Source organism: Calidris pugnax, unplaced genomic scaffold, assembly GCF_001431845.1.
Source record: "Calidris pugnax isolate Ruff unplaced genomic scaffold, ASM143184v1 scaffold44, whole genome shotgun sequence".
Lineage (NCBI taxonomy): Eukaryota > Metazoa > Chordata > Aves > Charadriiformes > Scolopacidae > Calidris > Calidris pugnax.
Genome location: NW_015094506.1, coordinates 15,935,445 through 15,951,224, shown reverse-complemented (window position 1 = coordinate 15,951,224; position 15,780 = coordinate 15,935,445). Strand labels below are relative to the sequence as shown.

The following is a 15,780-nucleotide window of genomic DNA, read 5'->3' as shown; positions in this document are numbered from 1 at the left end:
TTCAGGATGTGGTTCACTTAATCCTTTCTTCTAGAAACAGTGTACTAGAAGATGATGAAATGTATATTAAAAATACAAATATCACAAAATATTTCAAAACTTTTCCTATTAAGGGTGTTCCAGAGCCAGTTTTTGGCTTACCAAGGTGCATGATGCTATTGATACTATCTCATTCTAATTTTCAGATCACTCTTTTAGACTAAGACTGGAATGTTCTTCATTTTGCATTTGTATGTGTAGTTCAGGCTAGATATTAAACCTTTCAAAAATAGACATCTATTTTAAGACAGTTTTTTAACATCTTTAAAAATTAGACTCAGTGTAGAATCATAGAATCTGCACATAGAATCATAGGAGGGGTACATTTCAGGGGAGTAATTCACCCAGATTATTTTAGGGATCACCTGCTCCACAGGTGCTCCTTTCTTTCAGTGATCACACAGAGACACTAGGCAATGAATCTAAAACATGCCTAGCATTTAGATGGTCACAGTTTAAGTGAGGTAAATACTTAATCTCTTATTTTTGTCAGCATATGTTGACTAGATATTTGCATATCCAACTTTAATGAGAGAGTTCTAGTCTTAGTTATCTTCTGAAAACTATTGTCATCTAAGCCTTGGGTTAGATTTTTCTTTTTGTTTTGTTGTATGTTTGTTCATTTGCCAAAATTATTTCTTCAGTGGGAATGCTAGGACGAGTATGTACTTGTCTGAATGGATCCTTTTCTTAAGTGAGGAGTATTGGAATTGGACAACTTTAAGTCGATTGCTGCTAAAACCCCCAAATTTAATTGAAGAACAGGAATATCACTGTATCCTTCAAATGATCTTAAATATTCAAATTTTCTCATTTAGGGTGTTGTCAGACCAACAGGTGGCTATGCAGTTATGCTGAACTGGACAATGTCAGCTGTATATGGACTCAAACCTGGTGAGGTAATTCTGTTTAAATGTCTTATAATTTGTTTTTAACTCATCTTAAAAACTCCCCACTATATTAATGTTTTATTTCATTTTAGGTGTGGTGGGCAGCTTCTGATTTAGGCTGGGTTGTTGGTCATTCCTACATTTGCTATGGGCCTCTCCTTCATGGGAATACTACAGTTTTGTATGAGGTATGATCCATTCCAAAAAGCCAGCCTTTGAAAAGGCAGCATCTCCTCCAGTTGATGATCCTGATATCTGTATTTATGCCTATCCATTCTTAATGCCATATATATTTAAATTGTGTGTATATCTTCAGTGTTTATACTCTGTCATCTATTACAATAATTCTAAGGAAAACTTACTGCACTATCCTTCAAACTTGTCTACTTCATCTTTGTGACTGGTGACCGTCAGTGGGGCAGGGAGCTCCAAAACAACAGACCTAGAAATGGCAAATGTTGAGTGTAACTGTGTTGCTGAGGCTTCAGCAACAAGCTATCAGATTACCTTTATTATGGATGTAGAAGAGAATGCTGTGTTTTTCTTGTCTGGAGATGACAAATTCTTGCTGGATCTAAGTTGGAGGCAATTGGAAGCTCTGTAGTTGGAGCTAGAACTCTTAAGGAGACTTATCTCCTTTTCTCCGCCTACCACTCAAGGCATCTGAAGCCAACACTCAGATGACATTCAGGGCTTGGTCTTTCTCCTTGGGGATGAAACTCAGTGGGGTGGAGAGGAGACTAGTCCAATTAGAGTGATCTGCTGCATCCTACCTTTGGTGCTCAAAAGAGCAATCACACTACCTAACATTGTTAATTTTTCAGAAGTTATTGTTGATTCTCTAGTTGCCAGGCAAGAAGGTGCAGTTTTGCTTGAACCGTCTTCTTTATTATTCAGGGAGTGAATCCAATATCCATCAGCGATAGTGAAGGACATTTTCTGTAAAAGCACCAACGTTATTAGGTCTTGAACATGCTAAGACTTGGTTTCCTGCTTTCATCTGACATTAGGAATTCTGGATATATCCCAGCTTTTCCAACACTGTGCAGACTGAAGCCCACCTAGTAATTGTTCTGTCTTTTCCAGTGGTCCTAGAGGTAGAAGTTGCTTTATCTCCGCTATCAGTGGCATGCTGATTACCTCTGTTGATTTGTAGTGGAAATCTAATGGTAACTCGTGGCAGAGCATACAAGAACTGCCAAAGTATAGTGAATGTAGTGCATACTGAGCGCATGAAAAAGCAAATGAAAAAAGCTTTGATGGTATTGTGAATGTAGCAGTTGTTAGAGCACCACCTGTACCCAGTGTTCATGGAGCTGGAGAGTCGGCACGACATGGTGGAAATATACTGGTTTACAGACTATCATAAGTGCAGAAGTTCTGCGTAAGGAAATGTATATTATGATTAAACTTTCTCCATCTTCCAGCTAATACACTGTACAAGTGATGAAGACCATAATAGAACAGAAATGGATTGTTACTGTTTTCAGCAACAAGCATTATCGGAACAATCCTTTGGTGTTTGTACAAATAGTTAAGTTGATATTGGCTGAGATGTGCTTCACTGTTACAAATTTATACGCTGCTGTTGGTGGGTAGCTCATGCTGGGATTGTGCCTGGATTTTGAGTAAATATGTTTCTGACTCCTGAGGATACTTGAAGAAGGACAGTTATAGTAATGTGAGGTTGCCTCCAAAATTATTTGGATGCCTCTGCATCAAACACTGCAGAACTGACTGTGGCTTCCTGCCTCCTGTTTTGGAAGTTAGAATTATGCTTTGCTGCTTGAAGATCACTCTATAAACTTCTAAGTGAGATTCTCACAAGCAGAAGACACCTCCTGAAGCAGGTCAAGAATCCTCAAGTCTAGAAAAGCGATGGTCGTTAGGGATGCATCTGCATGGTATTTCAAGTCACAGCAGTAGTGAAGTTCTGAAATATGTCCTCTGATTGTTGGCAGAAAAGGACCTGGGGGTGTTGGTCGACTGTCGGCTGAACATGAGCCAGCAGTGTGCCCAGGTGGCCAAGAAGGCCAACAGCATCCTGGCCTGTATCAAGAACAGTGTGGCGAGTAGAGCCCGAGAGGTGATCGTCCCCCTGTACTCGGCACTGGTGAGGCCCCACCTCGAGTACTGTGTCCAATTTTGGGCCCCCTACCACAAGAGGGACATTGAGGTGCTGGAGCGGGTCCAGAGAAGGGCAACGAAGCTGGTGAGGGGTCTGGAGCACAAGTCTTACGAGGAGAGGCTGAGGGAACTGGGGTTGTTCAGTCTGGGGAAGAGGAGACTGAGGGGAGACCTTATCGCTCTGTACAAGTACCTGAAAGGAGGCTGTAGAGAGACGGGGGTCGGTCTCTTCTCCCAAGTTACAGATGATAGGACAAGGGGTAACGGCTTCAAGTTGCGCCAGGGGAAGTTCAGGTTGGATATTAGGAAACATTTCTTTACTGAAAGGGTTATCCAGCATTGGAATGGGCTGCCCAGGGAGGTGGTGGAGTCACCATCCCTGGAGGTATTTAAGAAACGTGTAGACATGGTTCTTCAGGGCATGCTCTAGTGCCCAAGATTACTGGTTTGTGGTGGGGTGCTGTGTGGGTGGGTGATGGTTTTTTGGTTGGAGGTTGTTGTGTGTTTAGGTGGTGGGAGCTGGTGTTGTTTGTTTGGTGGTTTTTTTTTTTTTTTTTTTGTTTTTTTTTTTTTTTTTTTTTTTTTTTTTTTTTTTGTGGTTGGACTCGATGATCTCTGAGGTCCCTTCCAACCACTACAATTCTGTGATTCTGTGATTCTGTGATTCTGTGATTGTCCTTGTTTACTGATTTGGTTCACAGAGTGGTTTTCAACATACGAATGACATTTTTGCAGAGAAAGCTAAGGCAGAAACTTTGCCACTTGGCATACATAAGTGGGACTGCACCGCTGAGAAGTTCTCCGGAGCAAATGAAAAGTACATGTGCCAACAGAATGCTTTAATAAAAGCTGTCAAGAGCTCCCACCTTATTCTAAAGTACTTTTCATGCTACACAGAGGGCCAAATGCTACGCATGACTTCCTATTTGCTAATGACCACCAGATGTTTGCTTGTTCTGGCTTTCAGCTGCTCCAAGCTTTGGATTCTATCCTCTTCACCAGCCCTGTTTCTTCTACTGTTCCTCCTTTATGAACAACATCTTTCTCATAACATTATTAGAATAATTCCTCCTTTCCTACTGTTGCCTTTTGCAATAGTGACAACTGTGGCATTGGCCTCTCAGAATAATGAGCAAGGGGCGACCTGGAGCTTGTGTTCTAAAAGGTCCAAAAGTTTCTCCAGCAGAGCACAACGCTGTTGCTAATTTCCAGCCTGCTGCCAAGTGGGACAGGACTGCCAAGCCATGCTGCATTCATTCAAGCAGATGAAGGCCATGTTCTTCACGAGGCAGGAAAATCATTCATGGTGTGTGTGCCACTACAACAGAGATCTTGAACAGATCTTCAGGGGAGGGGAGAGCATTCCACCAAGCCCACCGCTCATGAGGACATCCACACCCTTAGTCCCAGGACAAAGAGTCTGGCAGAAAAGTCCAGGGAAAAGCATACCTACAGTACTGCTATGCAACCCCCAGGGTATCCCCGCAAGACAACACGCAGGAACATCCCCTTGGTCCACTCCACACCACGGCAGGCAATAGGAACTGCAGAACTACTGGTCTGGATGCCCACCTGAGTAAGTGTGTGCAATCATTTCCTGTACGTGTATTGAGCATGGGACTGTGTTTAGGAGGTTTCTGGTAGAATTAGGGCACTGTTTGCAGAGCTGTGGAAAGGTGGTGTAAGTCTCTGAATTTACCGTGAGAGCTGCCGTGCCTTGACAGACTAGTCCCCAGGGGCTTTGAGCTATGAGGGAAGTTCTGTGGAGGAGCAAGCTCCGTCAGAGACCGTTTGCCCTGTCGCAGCTCTGCCTGTGTGCCAGGCATGGTCCTGGCAACTGCATAAGTTGTGGACATGGCATGCCTTAATCACACAGCCCCCCTAGGCTTCTGCACAAAACCCCAGCCACACTGTCTCTTCCTCTCCTCAAATGCAGTGTATAAAGGACCTACTCGGTGGTGGTAGTGCTGCTGATGCTTCTGGCCACATGTCAGATCCTGTCCCTGCCCTGCAATCAGGTGCTTGTACAACAAATACCATTCAGGATGAGGCCATTTTTTTAAAATGCAGTGATTAAGGTACTGGTTGTTGGCAATATATTCTCTTCCCCTGCCCCCAGTCACACTCAGGAAAGGGTGTAAAGGGAAAGGTACTGTGGGCTGGTGTAAGGCGTAATTGGTTTAACCAGGTTGACCCAAACCAAATGGACTGAATGCAGAAAGGGAGTGTGTGAAGCACACGAATGTGGAGGAGGAGAAAACTGAGTACAGAGAGAAGTATTGAGAGTCAGTTCCCTTTTCAATCATTGCATAACATTTGCCAGATTGAAAGACACTGATGTCCAGTGGTATTCCTCCTGTCCCACTCCATGCACTTCTGAATGCTCTGTGAGTTGATGACTGTCTTCAGTGAAGGAGCAAAGTCCTGGCACAAGTGCGTTTATGGATGCCCCACTTATGACAAAGAGAGTAGAGATCTGAGCATACAAGAACTGCAGAAGCCGTGCTCAGTGTTTCAGTCTGAAGGAAGGTCTCAAAGATGCCTTTACGGATGGTTGAGACTAAAAGTGATACCATGAGTTTGGAGGGTATTGGAAACATTTGCACATTTTCTATCCTGCATAGCCCAGTGACTTTCAAATTATCAAATGTAGATTGTGGTGCCATTATGAATCCAGGAAAACCACAATTAAATTAGGCCTGTGCTGCACCGTTCTCAGAGTGTACCTTATGGTGTGGGGTGCAATGGTATGCAGCATCTTGCATGATGCTCATTGGCAATGAAAACATAATGAGTGATCCTGTCCCTGCATTTTTGGTCCGGTGAACAAGACTAAGTCTAGTCTAAAATAAACAGCAAATAACATCTAATGAAAGATGTAAAGAGCATTGCCCTTAAACGGTTTGATCTAATTCACCTCGTTGCTTGGCTATGTAAACAAAGCCTGTGACACCATATGTGCTCACATTCATGTTTCATGTTATTATTTCACATGGTACTAAGTTTGTTTTTGCCAGTCCATGTAGTAGGGAGAAGACTGGTAATCTCTCATAGAACAGCAGATTGTGCCTAGATGACACCTGTGTATGTCGGCTTTCAGCTGCTCCAAGCTTTGGATTCTATCCTCTTCACCAGCCCTGTTTCTTCTACTGTTCCTCCTTTATGAACAACATCTTTCTCATAACATTATTAGAATAATTCCTCCTTTCCTACTGTTGCCTTTTGCAATAGTGACAACTGTGGCATTGGCCTCTCAGAATAATGAGCAAGGGGCGACCTGGAGCTTGTGTTCTAAAAGGTCCAAAAGTTTCTCCAGCAGAGCACAACGCTGTTGCTAATTTCCAGCCTGCTGCCAAGTGGGACAGGACTGCCAAGCCATGCTGCATTCATTCAAGCAGATGAAGGCCATGTTCTTCACGAGGCAGGAAAATCATTCATGGTGTGTGTGCCACTACAACAGAGATCTTGAACAGATCTTCAGGGGAGGGGAGAGCATTCCACCAAGCCCACCGCTCATGAGGACATCCACACCCTTAGTCCCAGGACAAAGAGTCTGGCAGAAAAGTCCAGGGAAAAGCATACCTACAGTACTGCTATGCAACCCCCAGGGTATCCCCGCAAGACAACACGCAGGAACATCCCCTTGGTCCACTCCACACCACGGCAGGCAATAGGAACTGCAGAACTACTGGTCTGGATGCCCACCTGAGTAAGTGTGTGCAATCATTTCCTGTACGTGTATTGAGCATGGGACTGTGTTTAGGAGGTTTCTGGTAGAATTAGGGCACTGTTTGCAGAGCTGTGGAAAGGTGGTGTAAGTCTCTGAATTTACCGTGAGAGCTGCCGTGCCTTGACAGACTAGTCCCCAGGGGCTTTGAGCTATGAGGGAAGTTCTGTGGAGGAGCAAGCTCCGTCAGAGACCGTTTGCCCTGTCGCAGCTCTGCCTGTGTGCCAGGCATGGTCCTGGCAACTGCATAAGTTGTGGACATGGCATGCCTTAATCACACAGCCCCCCTAGGCTTCTGCACAAAACCCCAGCCACACTGTCTCTTCCTCTCCTCAAATGCAGTGTATAAAGGACCTACTCGGTGGTGGTAGTGCTGCTGATGCTTCTGGCCACATGTCAGATCCTGTCCCTGCCCTGCAATCAGGTGCTTGTACAACAAATACCATTCAGGATGAGGCCATTTTTTTAAAATGCAGTGATTAAGGTACTGGTTGTTGGCAATATATTCTCTTCCCCTGCCCCCAGTCACACTCAGGAAAGGGTGTAAAGGGAAAGGTACTGTGGGCTGGTGTAAGGCGTAATTGGTTTAACCAGGTTGACCCAAACCAAATGGACTGAATGCAGAAAGGGAGTGTGTGAAGCACACGAATGTGGAGGAGGAGAAAACTGAGTACAGAGAGAAGTATTGAGAGTCAGTTCCCTTTTCAATCATTGCATAACATTTGCCAGATTGAAAGACACTGATGTCCAGTGGTATTCCTCCTGTCCCACTCCATGCACTTCTGAATGCTCTGTGAGTTGATGACTGTCTTCAGTGAAGGAGCAAAGTCCTGGCACAAGTGCGTTTATGGATGCCCCACTTATGACAAAGAGAGTAGAGATCTGAGCATACAAGAACTGCAGAAGCCGTGCTCAGTGTTTCAGTCTGAAGGAAGGTCTCAAAGATGCCTTTACGGATGGTTGAGACTAAAAGTGATACCATGAGTTTGGAGGGTATTGGAAACATTTGCACATTTTCTATCCTGCATAGCCCAGTGACTTTCAAATTATCAAATGTAGATTGTGGTGCCATTATGAATCCAGGAAAACCACAATTAAATTAGGCCTGTGCTGCACCGTTCTCAGAGTGTACCTTATGGTGTGGGGTGCAATGGTATGCAGCATCTTGCATGATGCTCATTGGCAATGAAAACATAATGAGTGATCCTGTCCCTGCATTTTTGGTCCGGTGAACAAGACTAAGTCTAGTCTAAAATAAACAGCAAATAACATCTAATGAAAGATGTAAAGAGCATTGCCCTTAAACGGTTTGATCTAATTCACCTCGTTGCTTGGCTATGTAAACAAAGCCTGTGACACCATATGTGCTCACATTCATGTTTCATGTTATTATTTCACATGGTACTAAGTTTGTTTTTGCCAGTCCATGTAGTAGGGAGAAGACTGGTAATCTCTCATAGAACAGCAGATTGTGCCTAGATGACACCTGTGTATGTCCCTTTGTGCAAAATGCTGTTGTTTATCATTATTGTAACAGAAAATGTAAAATAAGAAACAAAATGCAATGTTTAAAAGCAAATCACGAGGTTTTAAAAATGTGACTTGGAATTTGTAACTTTGTGGTTAATTTTTAACTTTGTGGTTAACTTTTAAAAGTATTAACTTTTTTGTTCATGGAAAGACTGTGGGTAGTGTGTTAAGTTGTTCTATGAAACAGAGAATGAGCTTTTGTCAGGATGTTTTCCCATCGTTTTGTGATCTGCAGGATCTGAGGCAAATAGGTTTGTTTTTTAGCTTCTAGGCATTGCATTGATTTTTCAATAATCTATCAGAATAGTAGGTTTTCAAAACAAGTATTTTTTATTAAATATTAAAGTACACAAAGTGGTAACGACAAGCACAAGGATTTTTTTTCCCCTAAATGGCTAAGACAGAGAGGCTCACATACCTTAATACTCCCAGCCAGTGACTGCAGCAGCGAGAGAAAACTTAAACAAGTGGTTATTTGTAATTTGAAACTCCATATACCGTCTTTCCAGATAAAGTTTACTGGCTTCCTTACTGTCAAGGTTCTGCATGAAAACTTGCCATTAATGTGTTATTGAAGTATATGATGCAGAGAATATCTACAGTGCAACTATGGCAATAAAAATCAGCCATTCGTTTGAGTAGTGCTTATGCTTAGCTCTTTTTTGAAGAGTCTCCAATGTGCTAATCTGGTGGAATCCGCTGGCTTCTGTGAATTTATGAACCAGCTCACTGTGGAACTTCTGAAAGCTTTTGAGTCAATGACAAGTGTCAGCTTGCCGATTGCAGGAGTGACGCTTGGTTCTTAGTGCACGTGCAAGTTCTGAAAGACATTAGGAAGCCAGGTTATTTCTAGGACATTGCAAATTAAAAGTAATCAAGTAGGTTATTTTTTAAAAAAGGAGGAAGGTATTTTTTTAAAAGCAGTAGGGCAAAATCCTAGGAAAAGTAAAAAAAAAATAGAATTCAAGAGGAAGAGGTGAGTGAGAGAATATGTTAAACTCATGAAGTAGACTCTTGCAGAAAGGATTCCTTAACAGCTAAATATAACTTTATGCAGAAAAGGGAGTACAGTACATTTACCAAGATTCATATGTTCAAATACATTTGTATAGATGGATAAAAATATCCAGGAAAAACACCATCAGAAGTAGGGAGGTGATTGTCCCCCTGTACTCAGCACTGGTGAGGCCCCACCTGGAGTATTGTGTCCGGTTTTGGGCACCTCAATACAAGAGAGATATCGAGGTGCTGGAGCAGGTGCAGAGGAGGGCAACGAAGCTGGTGAAGGGCCTGAAGAATAACTCATACGAAGAATGACTGAGGGAGCTGGGACTGTTTAGTTTGAGGAAGAGGAGACTGAGGGGTAACCTCATCATTCTCTACAACTACTTGACATTGTAGAGAGGTTGGTGCTGGTCTCTTCATGCAAGCAATTAGCGATAGAACAAGAGGGAATGGATTCAAGCTGCAACAAGGTAGGTTTAGACTGGACATTAGGAAGAAATTCTTCACAGAAAGAGTGGTCAGACACTGGAATAGGCTGCCCTGGGAGGTGCTTGAGTCACCATCCTTGGAGTCGTTTAGATGTGGTGTTGGGGGATATGGTGTAGGGGAGAACTTTGTAGAGTAGGGTAGATGGTTGGACTCAATGATCCCAAGGGTCTCTTCCAACCTTAGACGATTCTATGATTCTAACACTATATACTTGTGTACTTGAATTTGCAAATAACTCCAGATGCAGAAGTGGATTAATGACATTTTGTAGTACATGTGTACAGACATTGGTGGATGAGAAGCTCGACGTGAGCCAGAAATGTGCACTGTCACCCCAGAGAGCCAACCGCATCCTGGGCTGCATCAAAAGAAGCATGGCCAGCAGGTCAAGGGAGGTGAGTCTCCCCCTCTACTCTGCTCCTGTGAGACCCCATCTGGAGTCCTGCATCCAACTTTGGAGTCCTCAGCAGAAGGAGGCCTTTGTGCAAAATGCTGTTGTTTATCATTATTGTAACAGAAAATGTAAAATAAGAAACAAAATGCAATGTTTAAAAGCAAATCACGAGGTTTTAAAAATGTGACTTGGAATTTGTAACTTTGTGGTTAATTTTTAACTTTGTGGTTAACTTTTAAAAGTATTAACTTTTTTGTTCATGGAAAGACTGTGGGTAGTGTGTTAAGTTGTTCTATGAAACAGAGAATGAGCTTTTGTCAGGATGTTTTCCCATCGTTTTGTGATCTGCAGGATCTGAGGCAAATAGGTTTGTTTTTTAGCTTCTAGGCATTGCATTGATTTTTCAATAATCTATCAGAATAGTAGGTTTTCAAAACAAGTATTTTTTATTAAATATTAAAGTACACAAAGTGGTAACGACAAGCACAAGGATTTTTTTTCCCCTAAATGGCTAAGACAGAGAGGCTCACATACCTTAATACTCCCAGCCAGTGACTGCAGCAGCGAGAGAAAACTTAAACAAGTGGTTATTTGTAATTTGAAACTCCATATACCGTCTTTCCAGATAAAGTTTACTGGCTTCCTTACTGTCAAGGTTCTGCATGAAAACTTGCCATTAATGTGTTATTGAAGTATATGATGCAGAGAATATCTACAGTGCAACTATGGCAATAAAAATCAGCCATTCGTTTGAGTAGTGCTTATGCTTAGCTCTTTTTTGAAGAGTCTCCAATGTGCTAATCTGGTGGAATCCGCTGGCTTCTGTGAATTTATGAACCAGCTCACTGTGGAACTTCTGAAAGCTTTTGAGTCAATGACAAGTGTCAGCTTGCCGATTGCAGGAGTGACGCTTGGTTCTTAGTGCACGTGCAAGTTCTGAAAGACATTAGGAAGCCAGGTTATTTCTAGGACATTGCAAATTAAAAGTAATCAAGTAGGTTATTTTTTAAAAAAGGAGGAAGGTATTTTTTTAAAAGCAGTAGGGCAAAATCCTAGGAAAAGTAAAAAAAAAATAGAATTCAAGAGGAAGAGGTGAGTGAGAGAATATGTTAAACTCATGAAGTAGACTCTTGCAGAAAGGATTCCTTAACAGCTAAATATAACTTTATGCAGAAAAGGGAGTACAGTACATTTACCAAGATTCATATGTTCAAATACATTTGTATAGATGGATAAAAATATCCAGGAAAAACACCATCAGAAGTAGGGAGGTGATTGTCCCCCTGTACTCAGCACTGGTGAGGCCCCACCTGGAGTATTGTGTCCGGTTTTGGGCACCTCAATACAAGAGAGATATCGAGGTGCTGGAGCAGGTGCAGAGGAGGGCAACGAAGCTGGTGAAGGGCCTGAAGAATAACTCATACGAAGAATGACTGAGGGAGCTGGGACTGTTTAGTTTGAGGAAGAGGAGACTGAGGGGTAACCTCATCATTCTCTACAACTACTTGACATTGTAGAGAGGTTGGTGCTGGTCTCTTCATGCAAGCAATTAGCGATAGAACAAGAGGGAATGGATTCAAGCTGCAACAAGGTAGGTTTAGACTGGACATTAGGAAGAAATTCTTCACAGAAAGAGTGGTCAGACACTGGAATAGGCTGCCCTGGGAGGTGCTTGAGTCACCATCCTTGGAGTCGTTTAGATGTGGTGTTGGGGGATATGGTGTAGGGGAGAACTTTGTAGAGTAGGGTAGATGGTTGGACTCAATGATCCCAAGGGTCTCTTCCAACCTTAGATGATTCTATGATTCTAACACTATATACTTGTGTACTTGAATTTGCAAATAACTCCAGATGCAGAAGTGGATTAATGACATTTTGTAGTACATGTGTACAGACATTGGTGGATGAGAAGCTCGACGTGAGCCAGAAATGTGCACTGTCACCCCAGAGAGCCAACCGCATCCTGGGCTGCATCAAAAGAAGCATGGCCAGCAGGTCAAGGGAGGTGAGTCTCCCCCTCTACTCTGCTCCTGTGAGACCCCATCTGGAGTCCTGCATCCAACTTTGGAGTCCTCAGCAGAAGGAGGACATGGACCTGTTGGAAAGAGTCCAGCAGAAGGCCAGGAAGATGATCAGAGGGCTGGAGCACCTCTCTGACAAAGACAGGCTGAGAAAGCTGACATCATTCAGCCTGGAGGAGAGAAGGTTCCAGGGAGATGCCTTCCAGTGCCTCAAGGGAGCCTATAGGAGAGATGGGGAGGGATTCTTTGTCAGGAAGTGTAGCGATAGGACGAGGGGTAATGGTTTTAAACTGAAAGAGGGGAGACTTAGGTTAGATAACAGGAAAAAATTATTTACTGTGAGGGTGGTGAGACACTGGAACAGGTGGCCCAGAGAAGTTGTGGATGCCCCATCCCTGGAAGTGTTCAAGGCCAGGCTGGATGGGGCTTTGAGCAACCTGGTCTAGTGGGAGGTGTCCCTGCCCATGTCAGGGGGGTTGGAACTAGATGATCTTTAAGGTCCCTTCCAACCCAAACTGCTCTATGATTTTATGATACTGTACAGCTGTTCTATACTTTTTGTTCATCCCAGAGGTGATACTTGACAGTTTCTTGCTGCGTGTTGTTCGTTTATGTAGGGCAAGCATGGATACATCTGTGAGAACTCCTAGAGGTTTCCTAAATAATTCGGGGATTGTTTTTAATACCTTGAGTTAAGTTGTGTAGGCTCTCAGTTGACTGCTTATGAAAGAAAGAGATCACTGCAATTTTCTTTCTATTGCATATAAAAAGATCATTTTTCCTATGAAGAAGAGAAATGGTCTGGACACTTTTCTACATTATTTTGGTGGGGACTTTTAATGAGAGAAACAAGCTTTGGCTTTGAAAAATTAACTGAAGTATGCTTGGCTTTGCACACTGAGGTATTCCACATGCACTTTTCACCTGCCTTTTCCTGAGGTGAAAGATTGAGGAAGAACAGTCTGTGTGTTGCTCTTAAATTCCACAGGATTCTACTTGTGCCTCTCCTGTCAGGAGGTAACAATTTTTGCCGTTACATCTTTGTAGTTTGTAAAAACCATGTGAAATCTTTAGAAATTCAGTATCCCTAAGCAAAAAACCTATTACTCATTTTGACCTTGTTCTGTTTTCTGGAAATGAAGGCTTAAAAGGATGTGTGGACATCACTATAAACTATATTTAATTAAGTACTAACATGCTGTCCTTCTATCTTTAATCTGCTTTCCCAGAAACTTCAATTATTTGTATAGGTAATCAGACTTAATGAGTAAGTTCAGGATTTATGAAGCAGAAATATATTCTAGGAAAAGAATATCTATTCTTTGCTGATCCTATAGCTGATGACATTTTTTGTGTTAGCCAGTATGGATCAATATGGGAGCTTAATTTTCTTGTGTCTGGTCTCCACACAAGCTAGAAATCTTTGATTTTGTACGTTGCTTGGATTTGCTCATACAGAATAGACCTTTGGGGCAAAGTTAAGAGATGGACAAGCACAGCACAGGCCTGTGCCTTCTTAGGGCAACTGTTAACGTGGATCACTAACTCTGCAGTATATAATAGTCCTCCAGTTAGGATCACCTCTGGTTTTGCAGTACGTGGTAAATTGTTGACTGTTTTAGCTAAAGACTTTGTACATCGAATTCTTATTTGTATGTGTAGGACTGTGAGAAATCTCAGCATATGCTGCTAAGAGCTGGTCCTTGCCTTGTGTGTGTCGTACATGTCCATTCCCATATGCAGATGGGTGTTCATAAAGGTAAGCCTACATGCTATGTAAATATGCCTGTAATTAACCTCTTCCCCTCACCCCTCCATTTGTATTGTAGTACACATTACTAAGTGTATTTAATCACCCACAGTTTTCATTTGATTTATTCAACTATTCTGTCCACTAATCAAAAGGTGTTGCTTTGATATTTTTTTTTGTATTTTTAAATCCTGCTTTATGAATAATAAGGGCTTCTTTTGAGCTCCCTTGCTTGTTAATCAAGAAATTTTGGAGGCAGTGAACACGTAACATACCTTATTGCAGTGTATCAATGCTAAATGTTTGAGTTCAGCTGAAATTTGGAGAAGAAATTGAGCTCTTTTCTAGTCTGATTTTATAACTTGCACAATTTACCTAATGTTGAGTAGTTTTCGAACCCCCATCTGCACCTTTATTTCATTTCCAGATGCTCAGTATAGTTCTGGTATGCAACTCTGGGGGCTTCAGTGGCTTCAGGATCTCTACAAATAAGTAGAGTATAATATAACTCCAGTTATACATGACTTTCACTACAAAAATAGAAGTAATAATAGTAAAAAAAAATAGTTTTTATTCCTTTTCAAGTTAAATTCTGTTACAAAAGAGTTCTTTTTAATAGTTTGTCTGGAAAATCCCCAGTGATTTCCCACTAAATTTCAAGGCTAGAGACCACTGTGGTTGAATTCTCTGGTATTCTGAATAACAAGGAGCAGAAACTTCACCTGGTAGCAGAACGCACATTTATAGGATCAAATATCGCACTAGCTTGAGTATTAAATTACTGTAGTCTAATTAATGTTTAAACACCTAATAGATGTTAATTAGAGTCTTCATTCCAAAGGGAATAACTCATCACCACCATGCCAGTTAAGTAGAAGAGGAAAGTGGTGTGAGAAACAAGGCAGTTTCTCAGAGATAAGGAAAAGGCTTTGATAGTCTTACAGTAGCTGTTTTTGACCAGTGGTACACTGGACCACATTAAAATTGTTGCATGAGTTTGGCAGAAGAGAATCACTAATATAAATACTGCAGTGAAGAGGTTTTCATTCTAGCAGGGGAAGAAAGCATTGTGTTCTTTCAGCAGTCTCTGTTACATGGTTATCTTCCAGTGAAGTTTTATCTCTGTGTGAATGTGTGGGGATCAAGATGGTTATTGTCATTTTAAAGGTACCTCTAAATTTAAAATGTTTTTGTTGTGGAAAATAAAAAGGGTAAAAATTCTATTTCTGTAACAGTAAGTAATAAAGAAAAATCAGAGTTAATATCTGGTTGACCTACATGTCTGCTTCGTGATTTTTGCTCTTGGTGAGAACATTATTAAACAGTAATAACTATAAATAAATATTACTGAGCATCTCTTTCTCTGAGATGCTGCCAATCAGGTCTTCAGATAGTGTTCTTTTTTTTCAGATAGATGTCTTTTTTTTTGAGGATTAAAAATGGGAAGAAAAGGAAGACTTCTATACACACAAGGAGAAAAATAATCTTTACAAAGAGTAATAGTGTATAATTTTTCCTCTGCTCAGAAGACTGTCTTAAGAGTGAATATTCCTAAATTTGTAGTCAAAGTTTTTCCTAAATGGTTGGCTAATAATGGGTTGTGAGTTAGGGAGTATCAGTATGCTGTTTAGGTACAGGGAAAGAAAATCTAATCCCCTTTGCCTAGGGACAACTACTATTGAATATAAACTGGGCTGACTTCATACCTTCACTTCTTAAAGTGATTTGTTTATTTTTAAATTACTTAGTAGGTGACAACTTGTCATTTTAACAATTGCTATGGAAACAACGTGCTTTCAGTTTTTACT

At 41.6% G+C, this 15,780-nt stretch overlaps 1 protein-coding gene across 1 annotated transcript in view; it reads left to right on the top strand.

The window, feature by feature from the left end:
* ACSS3 (acyl-CoA synthetase short-chain family member 3) overlaps positions 1-15,780 on the top strand; it is a 92,259-nt gene that overhangs the window by 27,187 nt on the left and 49,292 nt on the right. The window contains exons 6-7 of the mRNA XM_014963222.1: positions 858-938; positions 1,022-1,117. Coding sequence (XP_014818708.1) covers positions 858-938; positions 1,022-1,117 — 177 coding nt within the window. The remainder of the gene's footprint in view (positions 1-857; positions 939-1,021; positions 1,118-15,780) is intronic.